General features: G+C 35.1%; 3 protein-coding genes across 4 annotated transcripts in view; 2 read left to right on the top strand and 1 right to left on the bottom strand.

Annotated features, from left to right (window-relative positions):
* Positions 1–1068: 1068 nt before the first annotated feature.
* Positions 1069–11184, bottom strand: LOC126367817 (uncharacterized). 2 transcript variants are annotated; one of them, XM_050011572.1, is made up of 7 exons: positions 10506–11184; positions 7022–7189; positions 6379–6530; positions 5009–5205; positions 4456–4530; positions 3312–3459; positions 1069–2625 (listed from the first exon to the last, which is right to left on the bottom strand). In XM_050011572.1, exons 1-7 carry the CDS (start codon positions 10637–10639, stop codon positions 2432–2434), a joined length of 1068 nt encoding a protein of 355 aa, XP_049867529.1. In that variant the 5' UTR covers positions 10640–11184; the 3' UTR covers positions 1069–2431. The 2 variants fall into 2 exon arrangements, with proteins under 2 accessions (XP_049867529.1, XP_049867530.1); XM_050011573.1 differs by lacking the exon at positions 10506–11184 and adding an exon at positions 7340–7654.
* Positions 8259–10512, top strand: LOC126367811 (uncharacterized). Its single transcript, XM_050011562.1, has 3 exons — positions 8259–8685; positions 8792–9101; positions 9228–10512. Exons 1-3 carry the CDS (start codon positions 8534–8536, stop codon positions 9984–9986), a joined length of 1221 nt encoding a protein of 406 aa, XP_049867519.1. The 5' UTR covers positions 8259–8533; the 3' UTR covers positions 9987–10512.
* An 884-nt stretch (positions 11185–12068) lies between the features above and the next one.
* The window catches only part of LOC126367758 (uncharacterized), a 48536-nt gene continuing 38938 nt past the window's right edge, over positions 12069–21666 (top strand). The window contains exon 1 of the mRNA XM_050011484.1: positions 12069–12413. The gene's annotated coding sequence lies outside the window, so the exon portion shown is untranslated. The remainder of the gene's footprint in view (positions 12414–21666) is intronic.

Raw genomic sequence — 21666 nt, 5'->3', positions numbered from 1 at the left:
GTTTATTGATAACGCATTCATACACTGCACACGTGTATTTATATAAAAAATAGTAATTTGTGCCTTGTGTAAAAAAGTATCTCTTTTGACTGGTTGGCCTCTTGCCTATTCTTTAGGTACAGTCATGAGCAATATCATGTACCCACTTTAGAACCCTGTCGCACTATCATATTTAACATTGAATGAGACTTACTATTTAATTTGTCAAAAAAGTTAACGTGACGTGGTTTCAAAGTGTATACATATTAGTACTCGTGACCGTATACTTACACCAAAGAAGGTACAGAGCATATTTGAAAAGAAAACTGCATTGCTTTCGCAGAATGTCTGAAGCAAACCATAGCAGGAAGTGCCGCCCGATCACCTTTCTATCTTCATTCCGCTGTCTCGGCATGCGGCATGACTCCGGCCTCATTTGGAGCTGGTCTGACTACTGGGTGGTCAGTGGCAACGGGATGAAGATGAGTACACGTTATAATGTTTTATGCATGCTGCAATACATCCTTGTCTAGGAAGGATCTATTAATGTGTATTTTAGGAGCGAGTATTTTTTTTTATTAGAGTGAAGAAAATGTATGTACTAGTATATCTTGTTATTCAATAAAATATAAATAATTTCTTAATGTTTAAACTCTGTGGTTAAAACCTTATTTGGGTTCGTTTTCCCCTCGGGTTAGAAGGTCAGACTCGCTTTTGTAAAAAGCCGGACCTGTGAAATCTTCAGGTTAGGTTAGGTAAGCGGACCCCTTGAAAAAGGTTTTTGACTGTCACGAACATCTATTAAGTTCTAGAGTTGTTAAAAAATGCTATTTGTACCTACTTAAATATTTATCAGCAGCTTTTGCGTTCTTTAAAAGCGTTAAACACAGGTATGTAAAAAATATGCAAAACATCATGTAACATTGATAAAAAGTTCTTGTAGAGAAAGCTCGAAATAAATGTGGTAAGAATGTGAAAGGATATTAAAACATGCTGTTATACCCATTCTGGCAACTGTATTCCCGTTTAACGACTTCAAAAGAATGAGGGTACATTCTAAAATTCATGTTAAGGTAAAGAAACAAAATATACTAAAAGATAATTTCAGAGAATATATATTTCGAAATTTATTATTGTGCATTCTTAAAACTAATACAATTAAATCAAATGATAACAACGCTTTTGAAACAATCAAAGTTAATAAGTAATCAAAGTATTATACAATATCCATAAAAATATCTGCTGTTGTATATCATTTATTACTCAAGGAAGACTTCTGTAAATAATTGAAATGAACTGTGTATTAACTAAAAAAACTTAACATCCATAAAACTATAGTAAATGTTTGTAGATGTAAACTTCACACAAAACAAAAATAAAACCGGCAATTTAACCTGTCAGCTAGTCCTCACATTTTTAACCGACTTCAAAAAGAAAGAGGTTATGTCGAACATACTTAACTTACATCTGTAATACATATGTAGTTATATGGTATTTCTACATTATAACCACTGTTAAACAAAACTTTGATAACAAAATATCATATTTGTCAGTCTTAAAAATAACTATTGACATAAACTTAATACTACTACAACTTGACCAATTAACAGAAATACTTTATATAATAACTATAAAAACACTTTGAAATTATAAAGGTACTTGGAAGACCGTGTATAAGGCACTAGTTTTCATATTGTTAACATCGTCTGTCAAGATGTGACCAATGAGTGATCATATTCCTATTTATATATTTCTACAAATACAAAATACGACTTTCATTTCAATAATATCATTTGTAAATATCAATTTATTGTGAAACAAAGTTTTGAGATCCAAATATGTCAATCTTCAAATAAATGGATTCAAATATTAACATAATGGCCATTGACCGCCATTGTTTACCAAAATTTTCTGTGCCGATGACTCTTAACCGGCCGGCTTTGTCCGGCCAAGTAGTCAATGCCATCTACGGCAAATACTGGGTTTAATTCACACCGCAACGAATACTGAGGGGGATGATTCAAAACATGGGATTCGACGGAAAATTCCACTTTTCAAATAGCCCTACCTTATCGGGTCTCAGACTTTTTAGGGCACTACAAACTGGTTTGCAAATATATTTCGTGCTCGGACATTTTTTGTTACTTCATCTACACCGCTCCAAATAAAATCACAAAAATAATGGGATGGCATCTTGCTTTTGCGTAAATCCGAATTTTAGTTAGGATTACTAAACTGCGTAAATGACGCCGATGTCATTCCAAAGGAATGGACGCAACGATGTTACGAAAACAACTTTTCTTGGGATAATTCAAGCAGAACAGTGCGAGACAAAAATGGTTGCGTCCACTATTACATATTCAATTCGAGCATTACCGTCCAGAGAAACTGCAATCCTAAAAAATACCTGCGGAACCGCAATAACATTATAAATATCTGACGTGACACATTATCAGTGGTCAGTATACTCAGCGGCCAGATATCCCAAGACACTACGGAACAAGTCGTCTGCGTGACGGAAGCGGAACAATGACGTCATCAAGTACCTCTGTACTGCGCCCGCGCACACGCTGCGGTCGCAACCCGAACACAGGTCGCGGGATTCGACGCACAGCGTCAGCGCTTGTCGCCAGATGCGGGATGATACTGGAACAAACATGCTGGATAGTAGCATACTGTCTCTGTAACGGACCACTTGAGTCTAAATACGGAAAATAGAACAAACGTAACAAAGCTTTCATTCAAAATGGTGCTAATTCCTGTAAACACCATCTAATTTTAAGTTATATCTGTCATTTTCTTATCAGCCGAAAAGGAAAGAGACGTGTAATCGAAAAGCATAAAATTTATGGAACACACGTCAATTTTAACACAAATAATTTAAATTTAAATTATTTTTTTTTCTTTTAAGCACAAATCTAAAACAACTCTATAAAAAAATTGCATTGGCTAATATACCGACAGAATTAAGTTGACGGCACACGTCAAACGGTTTGCATACCAACGAGATACCTTTTTGATTCGCCCGGGTTATTCATTCATTTACTCATTCTTCCTAAAATTAAGAACTCTTATTTTGACGCATACAAATTGGTGCGGCGAGGACATTTATCGTTCTATACGTAATCTGTATTCCATGCTGTCCGTAAAATACATCTAATGGACTGGTCACCATATCTTTAACCTCGTAAGGCCCGGATTTCCAGACACAATAGTTAAACAATGGGATTTGGATTTTAAAAGGACTTTGGGCCTTACGACCATATGGTATCTAACTCAAAGTTTCAATTTCATAACAAAAGTGAGTCTATGTACATAGTAACCATACTTACAAAAGTGTTGCATATCCACATCACAGTACTGTGTGAGCTGCTGCAATGTAGAAGCGCCCTCTACCGGCGGCACGTTATTGCCCGTCACCAACATCGAGTCAGGTTCTGTCATGCGCTGTAATGCCTCTTCCACTTCCTTGGCTAGCATCTGGAATAATATCAAAATTATAGGTATTTTACTTGCAGTAATTGATGTACTTTGTATAAAAATGTATGAGGGAACCATGGGCTTAAAAGACTTCTGCCACACCCCAAAAAAATCAAAATTAAAAAAAATATATAGCCTAAACTCCATACAATACGTTTCGTTCTTAGTCTTAGGGTTTGCGCACTACTCTAGATTTTTATCCAATCAAAATTCATTAAATGACAGATCTGAACTGTGCCGTGTTTATCAAAACTTACAAGTCTACACGTTCACAAGCTACAATTTACGTTTAGAGGGATTAGTAGGGGAGTAGGGGGTAGGGAGAGGGGGGAGAGGGATACACTTGTGAAATAAATGTAACATGTAATTTACATGTGTAGTTTTGATAAACGCATTCTTGTAATAATGAAGATTTACAAGTAAATTTCTTGTAATACAGGGCTTGTAAGTTTTGATAAACAGGGCACAGGTCGTAGAACGATTTGTATGTTAGCATTATATCCGATATTTCTATACGATTTCTTCTATCCGTCATTCTTACGACTCGGATCGAATGTAGTGCGAAAACGCCCTTACTCGTTACGACCATTTAGAGTAAATTAAGACAGGGGGGTGACGTAAATCTAGCGCGGCGCCCGATACGAATTGGTGCGGGGCGGATGTTGGCAACCCCAACATTAAATTTATATTCTTTACTGTGACAACATTTTGTCTCTTCACTTCCGTTCGTGCTCTCCATTTAACTACTGTAATGTAAACATTTTTTGTACGAATTTTAATAAAATTCAGCGAGTTTTGCATACTTCTGGACGGCCATTAGGAATCTTACACCACAATCCTAACAGCGGAAAGTTACCGTTCTATACGTAGTATTATTCTTCTGCTTACGAGTAAAAAAAAAACCGCAAATAGCCTTATTTCCAGACTGATCTGAGATACTCTTATTATAGCAGTAAAAAGCGAGGTTTTTCCTAATTTAAGTAACAAAGGATGTACCTGGTCGTCTATATTAGCAGAACTTTTCTTCAGGTCGTCTCTTATGACGTGGAGCTGGTATTGTGTTGGCACATGCTGCAAAAGAAAAGAAGACAAAAAATAATTATGATGGAAACTTTTGTTACAGGGGGATAAATTATGAGGGATGATTCATACCATGACATTGAGTTGATATCAAGTGGAATTTTCGGTCGCAAAAGTATAGAATTGAAAATCATTTATATATTAAACTAAAAAAAAAATTGCGACGGAAAAATCCCACTTGATATTAACTCAGAATCATAGTCTGAATAATCCTCCTACGTATTCGTTATGATGTCACTAACACCCGGTACATAAATAATGTCTCCAGTTGTACCGTATTTTATACTTTATGTGTAAAAATTTCGCTTGTGTGAAAAGTATATTTCCACGATTATCCCCAAATTGATTATTATTATGTAGGTCAGAGGTCCGTCCATCGCAACGTAAACTAATTATCCCCATCTCGCCGAGCTTTCAAATCAAAACACTTTCAAATCACTTTCGAAAGTTATTTTGTAGGTTGCTTTACCTTAGTATCAGCCAACATGAGTATCCTGTGCACGTGGGGACGGTCGGTTGTGTCCGGGGACAGCCTTGTAAGACAATCCGGGTACAGTTCAGTGACCACTACGCTGCCGTCTCCACCGAGCTTGCTCTTGCCTTGCTCTTTCACCGCCAGCTCGTCTAGCCTGTCGCATATCATGCTGGCTACTCTTGGTTTTACACCTGCCATGTTTTAGTATATTTAAATTAGTTATCTATTCAGATTTTGCCAAAAGGCACACAGTCTCAATGTCACTGTCGCCGTCGTATTGTATAATCCGCTGTATTACAATTTTCAAGTGCAATTTGAAAAAAATATTATGGTCACCCTACAATTTAAGTAGTAGTACAATGCGGCTAAACGTGGACCGCTTTATTGGAGAACGTATCGCAATGACAATACGGCTAATCGTTGAACCGCCGCATTACAAAACGACCCTGTTTTTGAAAACAGCTAGCCGTAATGTAATACAGAGGATTATACAATCCGACTGCGACATCACCACCATTTAATGGAAACTTCCTTATCTTTTGACCTGATAAACCTGAAGAAAATAATAAGGATTTATAATATTTTTCATTGTTTGTAGGTTCTCGAGACCTTCAAGTGGTGGCAAAAAGGTGTAGAGCTCATGTAGCTTAGTTTATCTATGACAAAAATAATAATTTGGATCACTGCTACACTTACGCCGTCTATTGTTGCTGAGCGAAGGTCCCAACACCCTTAATAAATACTTTTAGAAACAAATTCTTTTTAAAGGTATAAATATAATATATTACAATGGTTTTAACTTACCTCTGTTGTGTTAATAATTGTAAAGTAAGCATGAAAAATAGTTTTACAAAGTTATTCATTTATATGTCATTTAATTTACAGTACTTAAAACATAGGTTGCAGGCAAATAAAGTAGACATTTGCTGGAATGTACACCCCATCCTGCTTGAATGCAGCCCAACATGCATCTTGTGAGTAATTGTTTGGTCTCTCACATCTCACACATCTTTTTTAATTTTGTTTTTCATACACATGGTTTCACTACATACCTACTTTGTTTTAGTGTAACACTATGGAGTTTAATAATTTATTATTAGAGGCATAATTTCTATGGTCAAATGTAACACTAGGTATTTAAAGTCCTCTAGCCCTCATTTACGATTACTTCCGCATAATATCTCAGACAGAGGAAATAACTGAAAACCAGTCTGGATGATGCCATAGCATGCTCCACCACAGCTAGAGACATTTCCTTACTAAGATTAACTAATCTTAAAGAAAAATATAAACTTTTACTGGCATTATAGTCCTATTCTAAAGAAATTAGTGATGCTGATGAATGATGCAGTTGAAAAGCTTACCAAAATGCTGTGCAGCAAATTCCGGTTCAACATCGTCACACCACGCCAAGATGATCTGCAGAGCTTGCAGGATGGAGCACTGGAGTCTCAGGAAGAAGGACCCCGTCCGAATTGGAAGCCTCTTCCCACAGCCTTCACATACCCATTGCACCCTGGAAATATCCAGTAACATATAAGTTTTTTACTTAAAACTATTTGAAGTATTTTTACTTAAAACCGTTAAGATATCTTGTAACTGAGATATGAACCCCTTTTAGGGTAAAGGCAAAACAAAAAAACAAAACTATCCAAAGTAACAATAATTCAAGTATAATCCCTACTAACACTACATTTGAAATGTAGACTAAAATAATTGAAATAAATTACTTTTTATTTAGTATTCTATAACAAGTTGAACAACTAATACTAATATATAATACACAACTCAAATAACATGTTTATTACAGTATAAGGCACAGTGAAATCTATGAGGCTAAGCAGTGCCGCCAGATAAATAGAAAAATAGTTTAAAATGTAGAAAAATAGTCTCATGTTTGGTGATCACAATAGACCTTACAGGTTGCAGTGATACAGATGAAATAAGGCCTGCATAGCCCCCAGCTAAAAAAGTGTCTCACATTTTGAATGCTATGATATCACTCACCTGTCAATAACTCTAGCAGATTTGCTGACAATATGACAATCCGGTTTTGCAGATGGACATTTCACATGTCTTGGTAGAACTCCGAAGTCTTGAAGTTTTTGTACTACATGACTTTCTAATGTTTTATCACTGTTGTTGGTAATTAAGTCTTTATAGATAATCAAATTGCTGAAATTAAATAATAATCATGTTGCGATATAATTTTAATTACAATATATTATTTCAAGTTCAATTATGGATATTTCTTTCTATGCAAGCAATATAATATGACAATATAATACAGTATAAATACTAATTATTCGAAATAAAACTGCTTACCCAGGAGACGATGGGAAAGGCAAATGTAGCCCCTGATCATAGGCATGCTTTGGGACATTATCCCGAGTGGTGGAGTCTGCCTCCATATCGTTGTTGTATTATATGATTGAAATTGATTGAATGGAAGCCCAAATTACGTTTTACAGAAAATATTACTGTCACTAATAAAAGGCGAAAGATTTGTAAGTTTTGAAGGGAAACCAAAGTTTACTACTGTCACTAATAGAAAAACATAAATGTTATGTTGCTTTATTCCATTTCTTTGCAAAACAAAAGTTCCATTTGATTCGTGACATTTTTTTTTTTAACTTAAATGACTTCATCTGTCATCTGACAGACAGTCAAAATCTTTTTTTTTTTCAGTTTGTTGTCCGCTCTAGCGATGGGCGTTATTAACCATAACTGGTTATATATGCAGTTACGAGCTCGAACAGTGATCACTCGTTTTCCACTACAACAAAAACTAGTGATATTCATAACGCCATTTAAACGATCGAAATAGGCATCAGTCTTCAATAACTCTTTTAATCACAACGCCATAAAGTTAAATCGAATTCACTCTTATGTTTAAGGCATAGCGTCGATGTTTGGCTACTTTCACTACTCACGCAAAATCACTGGTTTTACAATATTCGTAATGACATGTAACCAAACGATTTTACGTTACAATTATCACGTTTGCTTCAGAACGTTGTGAAAATAACTAGTTATAAAAATCACTAGTTAAGAAACTAGTTATTGGAAATCACATAACGCTTACGTTACGTTATCTCAAAAACCGATAACGACCCATCGCTAGTCCGCTCACTTTATATTATGGTTGAATGTTTATAATCCCATTGCCATAAAAAATAAAAAAAGGCAAAACTATCAAATGTCAAATAATTGCAAATTTGTTGCAAATCAATCAATGAATATTCGTAAAATGGGATACAATTTTAAATTTATTTCAATTTTATTTAGTTAATCATATATTTAGGCCATTAAGCTTTGTTGCAACTGTCTGCTTTTCTACGTTTATTGTTTACATTTAACTGTCACTGCTCTTCCCGCTGCCCATAAAAAGCATACCTATATCGAGTGTGTGTTGATCGAACGAAGGTGTTGATTATTAACACCAAGTATAACACTCTTATCTCACTCACTACACTCAGTAGTTCAAATACTCAGACTCTTCAAATTTAACTTGCGTCAATGGAGGACGTAGAAGTTATTGCAGCGTCAGCGATTTGTCTTTTTAGTATATATAATTATGCATGTGTTTTAAATAAATATAAAGTACAACAAAGGCATAGACGACGTAAGCGGCGAATGTGGATGAATAAAATTCATCGTAACAGAACCTTGTAAGAATACCTATTATTATTTTCACTACATACCTACTGCAACGTTTTTGTTTAGTTGGTAGCTTAACTTAGCTGTTTAGACTTAAGCCTATATTTTTTCTTACAGAAATAGCATGGAACAGTCTTTTCAGGACATGATTCGTGAGGATTCCGGAGAGTTTAACAACTTTTGCAGAATGTCACCCTCCGATTTCGAATTTTTGCTAAGCAAAATTGAGCCAATGATAAAAAGACAGAGTAGACTAAGAATACCTATAACACCAAAAATACGCTTGGCATTAACATTACGTTATTTAGCTACAGGGGATAGCTATAGAAATCTCCACTACTTATTCAAGGTTTCACCATCAGCAATCTCATTAATTATACCTGCAGTATGCAAAGCAATTAACATTGTTTTAAAGGATCAAATTAAGGTAATCAAAAATAACAATTAAATACTTAGATTGTCTTTATTGGTGAAGTTCTTAAAAAATAACAAACACAATCTTCGCCTTATGTTTGCCTGCTGTAAGTAATATGTAGGTATCATATTTTTCCAGTTACCACAATCGCCGGAACACTGGTTGTCCATTGAAGAGGGATTTAGAAGACAATTTCCGCGATGCATTGGGGCTCTAGATGGCAAGCATATTGTTATAAAGTGTCCAACACAAAGTGGCTCAGGAGCATATACCATTGTACTAATGGCATTAGTTGATATGGATTATAATTTTATTTTTGCTAACATTGAGTCGAAAGAGCACACTAATGATTGCTTATTGTGGCAGAAGATAGATTCAAACAATATTAATTTACCACCAGATACCCCATTACCTGGAAGAGAACAGAATGTACCATATGTTTTTCTTGGTGATGGAGCCCTTGCATCACATAAACATTTGATAATACCTTACCCAGGTAATCATAACATAGGCACAAAAGAACATACTTTTAATTATATTCTTTCAAGTACTCGAGTAGTTGTTGAAAATGTATTTGGTCTCTTGACAAATGTTTTCCGAGTGTTCAGAAAACCAATAGAAATTGACATAGAAAAGGCACCAATAATAACTATGACCTGTATTTTATTACATAACTTTTTAAGGAGAAGTCAATCATCACAGAATATTTACACACCTCCTGGAACATTTGATGCTATTATCGATGGAGAATTAGTCGAAGGCTCTTGGAGACAACACAACATAGCACCTTCAGTTAGTGCTATAAGGCCTATACCACTGGTAGCCACAGATACACGATCCGAAGTTTCTCAAATTAGATCTGAATATACTGATTATTTCTATAATTTGAATTTATAGATTAGTGTAGTTTGAAAAATAATAAATATTAACTACTACAATATTTTATTTAATTCAAGGAATATCAGAATCTGTTTGAATTTATATAAACATTTTATTTAAATACCATTAAAATACACTACAATAAGTTTGTAGGTACTTATGCCAATAGAGGCCAAAGGACTCCTGGCAGCTCTTACAGCAACTAACAATGATTAAGCTGTTTTATGGGGTGCCAGACCTAAATAGTAAATAGAAACCTGTTGTGCATGCAACTTTTTCACATTTATGCAGCTCAACAAAATATATGTTGAGTATACATAGTATTATGTTGAGTATAATCGTCAGACGTATCCACCACTGAGCTGAGCTAGAACGGGAAAATGGTTCAAGTTTGCAAAACTTTAGGTTTCTTGCTAGTTTCATTTCAATGCCTTGTGAAGTTATTCCATGATTAAACTTATTCTTAGCTACACGAGCTATTGTATTTGTGATTACATCTTTTCTCTCAATTTCAAGTGGATCAGATTCATTACTTACCTCACCATCATAAAGATTCCCCAATATCTTTTCCATGGTGTCGTAAGCGAACCAATGGATTGCAATATCTCGTTGACAATTGCTGCAGTCTTCATGGAATCTTCGACAGGAATATATCCCAAGCTTCCACGCATCGTTTATTTTGTGTTTATGTTCTTTATCTTTTGGGTCCCATATAAACCGCTCAGCACCATACAGTTTTAACCTCTTCCTCTAGTCTCAGTAGTACGGTTGTTTTGTCCGGCCCCGAACTACTGATACCAAAAAAGTCTCATTAGTACGGTTATGACGTCAAACCGAACTTATGTGACTTTTTTGGTATCAGTAGTCCGGTTAAGGAGGTTATATAAAAATCACAAAAAGTATTAGAAAGCGAAATATTTTTTATTAAATAGTAAATAATATTGAACAAAAATAATTTTCTTTGTAAAAAAACATAACATAACTTACTTACTTCTTGTACTTAACTTCAGTACCTCAGTACTACTTCAGTACTCATATTTAATAGTAAAAATCGGAACCAAAATCATTTTCTTTGTGAAAAAATTAGAACCTGTTCTTCTGCCTAACTTCCCTTCTTCATTCATTTCATCTCTTCTACTCATATTAAGATGCTATATACGATGCAATTTTATGTAAATAAGTTTCTGTCGATATTTGGTTTGTTACAAGACGCAACTTACAATTTTGGATAAAATTTTCCCGGTCAATATCCTTTTTCGCCCTATTCGACATTACCAGCTTCACTCCAAATTTTTTAATTTGTTCTATGCTAAAATGTGCTAACTCATCATCGACTCGTGGTCACACCAGGTTTTGCCCACCACTAACCGAACTACAGCTATAGGCTCAACAGTTCGGTTTGACGTCATAACCGTACTAATGAGACTAAAAAGGGCTCAGTAGTACGTGACCGGACAAAACAACCGTACTACTGAGTCTAGAGGAGTTTTAAAAACTGTAATGTACCTGTAAGGTACCTACTTTTCCGTCGCTCCACTCAGACATGGTAAATGTATTGAAACAATTCCCGCTGCCGCTGATTCTTTTACTTCCGCTTCCGCTCAGAAAGCTAATCAACTACCGATAGCTTTAAGGTCTTTGTAACCAGGCCAAAAAAAAAAAGAAACTAAAGCACGATTGGCAACATTTAAAAAAAATAATTGTAGGGATGTGACTTGGTGCTTGAAAAATCGATTTTTAAATAATCGATTTTTTATTGCTGGCAAATAATCGATTTAAAATAAATCGATGTTTTTACTAAAAATAATCGATTATTTCATAAAAATCGATTTTTTAAGGGATAAAATTAAACAGCTTAAAAGTACGAAAAAGCAATTTTTTACAATAATAATGGTGCTAATTCCTGTAAATACCATCTAATTTTATTTTAGGTTATATCTGTCATTTTCTTATCCGCCGAAAAGGAAAGGGACGGGTAATCGACAAGCATAAAATTTATGTCGGTCAGTTCAGACTGTGTTACCAGTTACCTTAAATAGGTACTCTTAAAAAATCGAAAGTATGTTAAGAAATTGCTAAAAAAAAAATCGATTTTTCAAAAATCGATTATTAGTGATCCATAAATCGATTAATAAAAATCGATTATTTTTTTGAAATAATCGATTATTATAAAAATCGATTATTTTTTCACATCCCTAAATAATTGTCAATTGGCTGGCATGTCATGGCGGGCCGTTCGTGTTGATTTACAGAGCACTAATTTCGCATTTTATTTTATTTTCTCACGTAAATTTTGCTTGAGTTTTGCATATAACATATACAAAGTAGTTTAAATTTCTATCCTGTTTCCGTTTTCGCATTAAAGGACTGTCGGTACTGTTATAAAACTAGTGGAAACTCGTTGGGAAACGCGCTACCCGCCGCTACTGTGCCTTTGGATGAAAGGTTTGTGTTAAATATTGATTTATATTTATAATTTATTTAATTATCCAAAATTTAAGTTATATATGGGCACAAGTCAGTTAAGATTTAAGGGTGAACACGAACATAAAACTTGATCATGCCTTCTATATTGGAATTAAAATTATATTTATATTATTAAAATAAACATAGGTATATGTACATAGCAATAATTTGAACCTACAAATAATGAGTTAATGCTATTTCAATATTTGTGGATATTAAACATTTTTTTATTATTTTGCAAGTATTAAAAGTTTAAAACATGCATGCTATGAAAAGTCATATAAAACTATTTCGTAAAGTACCTACCTATATTTTAAAAATACATTTTGTACAATTGTCAGCATTTAATTAATTGGTTGTTATTCCATTAATCTTTAATATGTACACATATTATCAATTAACTTCCACTTGTTATCAATTAAAGCTCAAATTTATTTAACGGTTAGTTTGTAATTTACTACTTCGAAATGTTTTCTTGTAAAGAAGATTTTGCCTTTATAGTTGGAATATTTAGGGCGTCTGTAATTCCTGTGTTATTATAATAATTATCATTAAAATATAGCCAGCCTCACACAAATAGGTAACTTTTGTGCAAGTGTCAACTGTTAAACCCTCTAATCAAAAACAAAATATGGTATAGGTATTTTGGGTTGTCATAAAGTGTTATTAATTAATTTGTTGTAAAGATTTACTTCCTGCCTTACCAATAAAAAAAATAACAAGCGGTGAACATGTGTTTAAGTATTTTATAGCCAAGCAAAATTGAATTCAATTATCTAATAATTTGATTGAACTTATGACCATATTTATAATGTAGCTTTTAAGGTCAATGAATAAAACAGCTCACATATTCTGATAGCTAAAATATACAGCTGTAGTATAAAAATATTCTATGACTTACCTTTTTCTAGCAAAATTTATGTTAATTCATAGGTTTTGATATAATTTTGTCTTTTCATTACTGACTGCTACCTATATAAAAAAGTTGCATAGATACTTTCTTATCTTTGTGCATTGTAGTTATAATGTTTTTATGTGCAAATATCAGTAGTTTTTCTAGTTACCTAGGTCTTGTCCATTTAAGCTTTTTATTTGTTTTAGGCATATTGTATAATTACTTTTGGTTTGCACTCCTAAAGTGAAAAAGACATTATACTAATATTTTTTATTTCGTTTTTATTTAAATAGATAAGTAAATTAGATATTCAGTATTACACAGATTTTTTCGCGCGATTTCTGCCGTCGTCATAATTTTATCCTCATGACTATTTTCTTCTCTCATGTGGGTTATAATGTCAATGACCGACCTCATCATTGTTATTGAGCCGCTAAAGGCCGCTGATGTAGTTTACGTAACAATTACATGTAGATACACTTATATGGTAAGAATTTTCAAAGTCAATTTCAGTCTTCAATTTGTAATCTTCTCTTCTCTCGTGTGGGTTGTGAGGTGGATTACCAACCTCATCAACCCTGGTGTCAAGGTTACTATTGAGTCGCCAAAAGCCCCTTACATGACTCATGTAACAACTACTTACTTACATCAGTAAATAGTAACCAGGACCAATGGCTTAACGTGCCTTCCGACGCACGGATCATCTTACTTTCGGACAATTAGGCGATCAGTCTGTAATGTCCTAACCAAACTAGGTATCACAAAGTAATTTTTGTGATATTTCCCCACCGGATTCGAACACGGGACCTCCGGATCGTGAGCCTAACGCTCTACCACTGGACCACGGAGGCCGTTAATTTTTAGTGTTCTTTCAACTAAGACTTGTGAGCAAGCAACGAATTATATTTCTTTATTAAGAAATATATGTATTTCACACACGTAATATCTACATGTCGTGCGTGATTAACGGTAGCTGGTGACGCAACATGATATTTTCGGCTACTAGAACGTATTTAGTCCATAACGGCTATGCTGAAATGGCGCCACACATTCGACGAAATCTTTATGGATAATAAAGACAAATATATAGAGCGAGCCACACTAGATTTTCTAAGTTTTTCTTGCAGCTCCTTTTCCCCGGCTATACAGGTTATGAGAAGCTGCAATAGTTTTAGGCGGATGAGACATTCGTGTAACTGTGTTACCTACTGAATAAAGATGTTTTTGAATTTGAATTTCATAACTGCAAACGCATCCAAAATATATGTGTATACCAAGTTGTAGCTGCAAGTTTCTTGCAGAGCTTTCTTACACACATAAAAAAACGTCGAAAGCATTCCAGCTCTAAGCAGCCACAGAAGAGTTGCTACTACTACTTTGCTGACATATACAGACCGTTTCGTAGCGGAATATTTTCAAAATTTCATAAAAATATTTGATCATCTTGTTTTGTGATTCGAACCCTCTTCTTTTTTTTATCGTGCGGGTTGTGAGTTGGAATACCAGCCTCATCAACCCTGGTGTCAAGAGTTATTATTGAGCCGCCAAAAGCCCTTGACATGGCTCATGTAGCGATTACTAAATAGGTAAACATAACCGTCTAAAGTATAGGTAAATAAGTAACAGGGACCAACGGCTTAACGTGCGTGTGTGCTGTGTATTCGAACCCTTTGCCAATAAGTTATTTAATTCTGTTGTTTTGTTCTATACATTTCTGCAGTACTTCTGCTTCTGGTATACAGACATGTGGCTATGTTATGTTCTTGTATCATTCTGTTGCGAGAGCAAAACATTCGTAAATGTACTCCTGCACACAGTCCGCGAAGCTCCGCATGCTCCGCGCATATGCGTCGTCGGCTAAGCACGCGAACCGCCGCCGCCGCCGACGGTTATATTTGATTTATGCACTCGCTGCTGATATAAATCGGCCTATTAATTGTCACGAGCAACTTTTTGTTTTCCTTATGAGGCACGAAAATAAAAATGTATAGCCAAAGCGTATTTATGTTACATTTCTATCTTAATGAATTGGTGAAAATGGAGTTATAATTTTGAGCCAAAGTATTATAAGTAATCTAACGATATCTTTAATGTTGAAAATGAAACCACTATTAATCTTTTATCCACGATATAGGTAGGTATTTATTGTCTTGTTTGTAAACGTTCAATACTCGTTTAAACTCGCGCTTTTTATTCAAAACGAAACAGTCCTCCATCAACATACGTGTGTAAGTATGACTATTGTTTCATATTTTTTATTGGCCAGACTTTTGATAGGCATCATGGTTATCACGTCATCTCCTTCGTGATCCACCAATTCCATGCTATGCATTAGCTACGAAAGAGCAACGGCTCAAGTCCACCGCTTTAGATTAATTTATTTTGTAACTATTAAATTACGCTTGTGCAAACAGGATGTTATTAAAATTTGGTATGGTCAGTAGTTCAGAATATCAAGTTCCTCATTCCTTACAGAGGTTTTTATTAGGCCTGGAGAAAGTTGCTGTTACCGCGAACCACGCCTTATCAGATTCACGCAAACGAGATACTACAATACGTATACATTCGAATGCATTCGCATGAAATAATAATTACATGTGTGTCCTATCTATATGGACGTGATCGATGTAAAGATATGATTGTTATCGAGGAAAAATGGGAAACGATATCGAACTTAAAGAACCAGTAGTTCTTGATGTTTCAATTAGAGTTAGTTGGCATTGTTGGATATAAAGTCGTCGTCGTTGTGTGTGTAGTGTCTCCTAACACACACACACACACACAAATAGCTGGCGAGGAATGCTTATTGTATTATATATGTCGTATCCAGATCTTATAATTGATAATTTCATGATGTGCCCGATCATTACATGAAATGATCATGTTTCATGAAATAGAATATCATTCGTTGGCCACATCATGATGTAGTTTGGCCAGATCAATGAACATAAAACGTTTAACTATAACAACTAAATGTATGATTACTTCATGATATGGCCAACGTTTGGCAATCATATCGTAAAATTAGTAACATTATCCACCGGTAGTAGCGCTGGTGTCGATTATATTTAAAACTTGATTGTCATTATAATCGATGTAATTGTACAATTTTCTATATCGATTAGGTAAATAATTTTGAACCTAACAAATTAATCGACTATTCGTATTTTTATTACACCACATAACACGGACACCGCCTGCATTTACGATATGGCCAAACGTTGATTGTAATATCATTAAACGTTGACGTTTCAACGATATGGTCAACTTAACACGTTCCCTGTGCAAGCCAAAATCAGACAATGAGCCCGTACGTGCAATTTTTTTTTTTTATAATAACGTAGGATGTTGTAGATATGGACGGAATATGGCAAGAAAATCATTATCGGGGAAGCCCCTTTTCAGTATTTTCCGATTTTCCGAGTGCCCCACATGTGGTGCATACACGCACGAGCTTTTCGTTTCGTGCTTCACATATGGTTACATGCACGTATGAGTTCCATATTATGTGCCATACTTGTGGTGCAAGCACGTATGAAGTTTTTTTTATGAGGGTAGATTCAATTTTCAATACACCTACACGATTCTAGGCGACACCCGTCCGAAAAACTTGCTTTTGGTATAAGAAAATCGCAGCGGATCTGATGTCAGTTGCTGTTGTAAACTCAATTTTGATCTACAAGGAACTGAATCCTGGTACTAAATTTTCACTTTTGAATGGTCATGAGAAAATTATCAAGCATCTCTTGGGCATTCAAGAAGATGATTCTGGAGCTGGACAATCAATTAGATCTAGCAATTCAAGCAGTTCAATTCGTTCCCAACATAGATTGACGAAAATTCCACGGCGATACGATAACAAAATATTTCGAAAACGTTGTACTGGCTGCTACAAAATCTTGAATGAACAAGGCTTGACACCTTCTGATGCTCGTAAAAAGGCGAAGAAAACTGACACTCAATGTGAAACTTGCAAAAAAGCGTTTTGTCTTAGTTGCTACAATGCATCCCATAATTTTTAGTTTATTGGTTTTATATGTATTTTTTTTTTTCAAAAGGCTAGTTCTATAGTTTGTTTTCGTTTCATTTTATTCATTCAGTGATGCATCCTTGAAATAAATAATAAAAAAACAATAATAAATAAAAAATACAGTCCATTTAAATGTTTTTTTTTGACGTTGATTATCTGGCAACATTGCCCAAAATGTCCTCCGGTAATAATATACTCTGTTTCACAATTTCATAGCTCATACGTGTAAGCTATTTTCAATACTTAAACTCACACGTGCAAGATTTTACAACCCTATAACTTTACAAGGGGGTGTGACCCATATGTGAGGCACCCACGTATCATTTATACCTCAAAATGCCCCACATGTGGGTCATGCACAGGGAACGTGTTAAGTTGGCTATTTCATGAAATATGACCATTTCGTGAAATGATCGAACACATCATGAGATGATCAATTCTAAGATCTGGCCACGACATATACACACTTCTACTATACACTTCAGCCTAGCACTTTGGAGATACAAGCTTGTTATGTTTATTTTTCTCCTTGATTTAATTTTAAGAATAAGAATAAAATAAATTTATTGCCAGTAACAATTTACATATGACGACGATAAATTAAGATAGGTTAAATAATACTGTTACTGTGTGTTGGTGGGAAGGAGGCCCGTAGTCAGTTCTTTTCCTTTCAAATCCATCTTATGAACTAAATGACGGTTTACTAAATTCAGATATACTTTTTTGGACCAAAATTAAATCAAAGTTACAAAGTGACTTTACTAAACGACGCGAGGCCCGCTGCGGATTTTGTTTTAATTTCATAACAGCTTTCATGATTCTTTAGTTTGATCATGACTGGTAGACTGTAGGCGTGACCGTTTGCATTTAGTTTCCGTTTATCGCCTTCCATGTAGTCTCAACCTTAATTCACTAAACTGTATTGCGTGAAATTAACTTCGTTTATTAGGTAGGTAGGTTCTGGTTTTTTGCTGTAACTAAAGGAAGCAGAATCATGTAAGAATTGTGATGCGTAACATTAAATCCCGCGATAACATTAACTCGTTATTCTATGTGATTAAGTTGTTCTAAGCTTTATAAAGTTACAAAAATCAAGTATTTGACAGCCAAGCAAAGTTCAGTCGAATTGTATGATAATTGGATTCAATTGTGTTTGGCTGTCAAATACTTAACCCACGTTCATCCCTGGTTTCTTTTTTATTTGTAAGGTGGTAATTGATTGCTTTTTATTACTATTATAAACGGCGGATTGGATCGACTATTATAAACGGCGATACGACTCCACCACCTATCACATTAACAGAAAGTTCGGTGAAGCGTGGGTACTCAGTTCATCGTGCGTAGGTGTGTTAACTTGAGCTAAATAAGTTTAGGCTAATAAATATTAGTATATTAATATACGCACGCCGATATGCACAGGATCGCGAAAAATGGAAAGAGTAAGGGGAGGCCTTTGCCCAGCAGTGGGATCTTGTAGGCTAGATTAGATTAGATATTAATATAAGTAAGATTATGTATTAAAATAATAAATTGTTTATCTTTTTTGATATTTTTATAAATACTATTATTGTTTTTTACCCGTCCAGTATTTCAGTGTATATCATCCTTTCACCCTAAGGTTGCCTAAAATAAATTGCTATTTAGGAATGACACTGCCGATTGCATTTCTGCTGTTACTTTATAATTCGTCGCTCACGTCGCTAACTGATGTATCTGAATTTTTTAGCAAATTTCATTTGCACGTTTTGTTATTGTCAATGAGACACAAATTATTTAAGCAACATATTGCAGATACGTCAGTTGGCAAAGTCAGCCACGAATTGTCCTTTATATTGTGTTTATGTGCAGTAGTGTTTTGTATTGTTTAGTCCAAATATAACAACGTTGCTTTGGTCGTTCGCGTGCTTAGAATTAAGCAAGGTAAATGGATTACATTACAAAACATTTGGTTACGATTGTGCGCAATATGTTATGTATGCTACAGTGACATGTCGCAAATGCACCGGAGATATAAACGTGAAATTGTAAATTGCAATGTTACAATTTACCGTAACCGTGACTTAAACTCAATTAGTATTCCGTGGCGACTGTGTTATGTATACAGTAGCCATAAATACTTAAAAGTAAAGTGAGCAGTGCCACTGTGGTCCTGTGGTTTATCGGCTTGCTTCTCAAACGGGGAGCGTCGGTTCGAATCCCAGTACCACACTTGCACCGATGTGTTATTAATTTATCCTAAGTACAATTCTCACTAACACAGTTGCCTCGACTATTGCGAAGGTGGTTCACCGCCTATCTCGTTGGTGTAACAGAAAGCTCGGTGAGGTGTGAGTACTTAGTTCATCTTTGCGATGGACGTCTGATGATATAGTCGTGAGCTTATGTTATGTTTGAAAAGTGAACCACTTTTAAGTCTCACTATGACAAATTATTTTCAAAGTAGAAAGTAACCAGATTTTTCATAGTCAGTCAGATTTATACAAATTGAAAAGAATCGTGACGTTGTCGAGTATTTGTGCCGCTTCTTCACAGCTCTAGTTTGATGAGAGATGATTTTTGGAACAACTTTGGTACTCTACGTAGTATTATAGAAAGAATGTACATTCTGTGGTAACTACTATCTAAATATAAAAAAGCTATCTGTAATAAAAAAAACAACTTAATTCGAAACTTTCTTTTTTCTAAATTTCTAATTTTAAATACCAAATCGTTTATGACCCTTTGAGGCGATATCTGTTTTCACTTGAATTATACTGTCTCTGTATTAAGCTTGATTGCCTACAAGACGCGTAGGCGCAATGTTAGTACGATGATTCAGACCCGGCACAGGCGCCAGAGTGACGGACGTACTTTCTACAATGGGTTTATTGGGTGTGTAAGGAATCGCGGAACTAGGTAACTCCTTCCGAAGAGTCACAAATACTATTGCCCGAGCTTATTCACTTAAATTACCATTAATTACCATTCTGGATATCCATCCAGACCTAGAAATCCTTCTAGGAACCACAGATTATAAAGTAGCGAAGATACCAGCAGATGATAAACGTGATGTAAAAGACAATTTTTACGATAAGTAAGATCAATCAATCAATAAAATCAATTTATTTGCAGGACACATAGAATACAAAAAAGGTGGTAAAATAATTCAAATAACAATGTCAATGATCTTTTAAATGAAATTAACAGCAACATCAATCGACCGGCGGCTTGCTTCCAGTACAATATTCTGTTGCATGATGGAACTACCTTTAATGGGATTTAGATTGTGAGGAGTGATAATTTATCATTCGAAACCTAACCTTGAGGCAGACAAGCCAATGCAAACGCAAAGCACACCAAAGACATTCGTGTCGTTCAGTCGTTATAGCAATGTATAACAAAAAATGGTTCTATTCCAGTTCAGCGTTATACGAAAGTTAGCCAATAAGCGCAGGTGCTTACATGTTTTTCATTTAGGAAGTACACATGGGCCGTTAAACCTATGCGACCTTTCCTTTCCTGTATATAAAGTCTGTGTGTCGACCTGGATTTATGACGTATTGTTAGAAACCATAAAATTTATAGTGTCGACGCCCTAGCGCGCCCATTCTGACATTTTATGCTGCAGAAACGTCAAGGATCGATTACTAACTCTCCATTGTTTCAATGATTAGCTGTGATTTTTAGCAGCTAACCGTGCTAATAAATATTGAATCGAATTGATTTGCCTTACGTCCATTTAGCTTAGCTGAGTGGTTTGCGCCTGGTACCACAGACTAGCGGTGTTAGGACAAGATCTTATAGTATAAATAAATCAGACATCGTCATAAATAACGCCAGTTGGAATAATTCTGTTTATCCGGTTGTCGGATGGCCGACTTGGAGATATTTATCGATGTCGCTTCTAAACTTACGATTTGTGCGCAGCGCACAGACATTATAAACCTCATTTGGGAGGCAATTTCAAGAAACATGTGGTGTTGATCTTCAACATTGGACCTGTCAACGTCGCAGCATGTCAATCCCAAGGTGTTAATAGGCTTTTAAAATAGCTCGTTTGAAATATTTTCAACGAGGCTTATTCTTATTGCTTTTGCTATAAATACCCTAACATGAGTCTTATGATGATATAAATGCACTAAAGTTCATTATTAAAATATCTTGTCTGTGTTACTTGTATCATTGTTATCAGTGTTCCTTACTTCCGACTCCGCCGAGATAACCTACGAGTTCCGTCTTGTAAGGAGCTCTTGACTTAATTAATGGCTCGTGTAAGACGCGCCGGTTGATTTAAAACACTGGCTCGACTTTCTATGCGAGTGGTCAGT

This window comes from Pectinophora gossypiella, chromosome 6 (genome assembly GCF_024362695.1).
Source record: "Pectinophora gossypiella chromosome 6, ilPecGoss1.1, whole genome shotgun sequence".
NCBI lineage: Eukaryota > Metazoa > Arthropoda > Insecta > Lepidoptera > Gelechiidae > Pectinophora > Pectinophora gossypiella.
The sequence above is the reverse complement of the archived record's forward strand: the minus strand, read 5'-3'. Positions and strand labels throughout refer to the sequence as shown.

Bases quoted from the DNA above. Each gene is read 5' to 3' on its own strand.
- LOC126367811 (XM_050011562.1), top strand. From the start codon at position 8,534: ATGGAGGACGTAGAAGTTATTGCAGCGTCAGCGATTTGTCTTTTTAGT. The intron at 8,686-8,791 runs GTAAGAATACCT...TTTTTCTTACAG, and splicing joins ATTCATCGTAACAGAACCTT to AAATAGCATGGAACAGTCTT. The intron at 9,102-9,227 runs GTAATCAAAAAT...ATATTTTTCCAG, and splicing joins TTTTAAAGGATCAAATTAAG to TTACCACAATCGCCGGAACA.
- LOC126367817 (XM_050011572.1), bottom strand. From the start codon at position 10,639: ATGCGTGGAAGCTTGGGATATATTCCTGTCGAAGATTCCATGAAGACT. The intron at 6,531-7,021 runs GTGAGTGATATC...GGATATTTCCAG, and splicing joins TCTGCTAGAGTTATTGACAG to GGTGCAATGGGTATGTGAAG. The intron at 5,206-6,378 runs GTAAGCTTTTCA...AAAACATGGCAG, and splicing joins ATTTGCTGCACAGCATTTTG to GTGTAAAACCAAGAGTAGCC.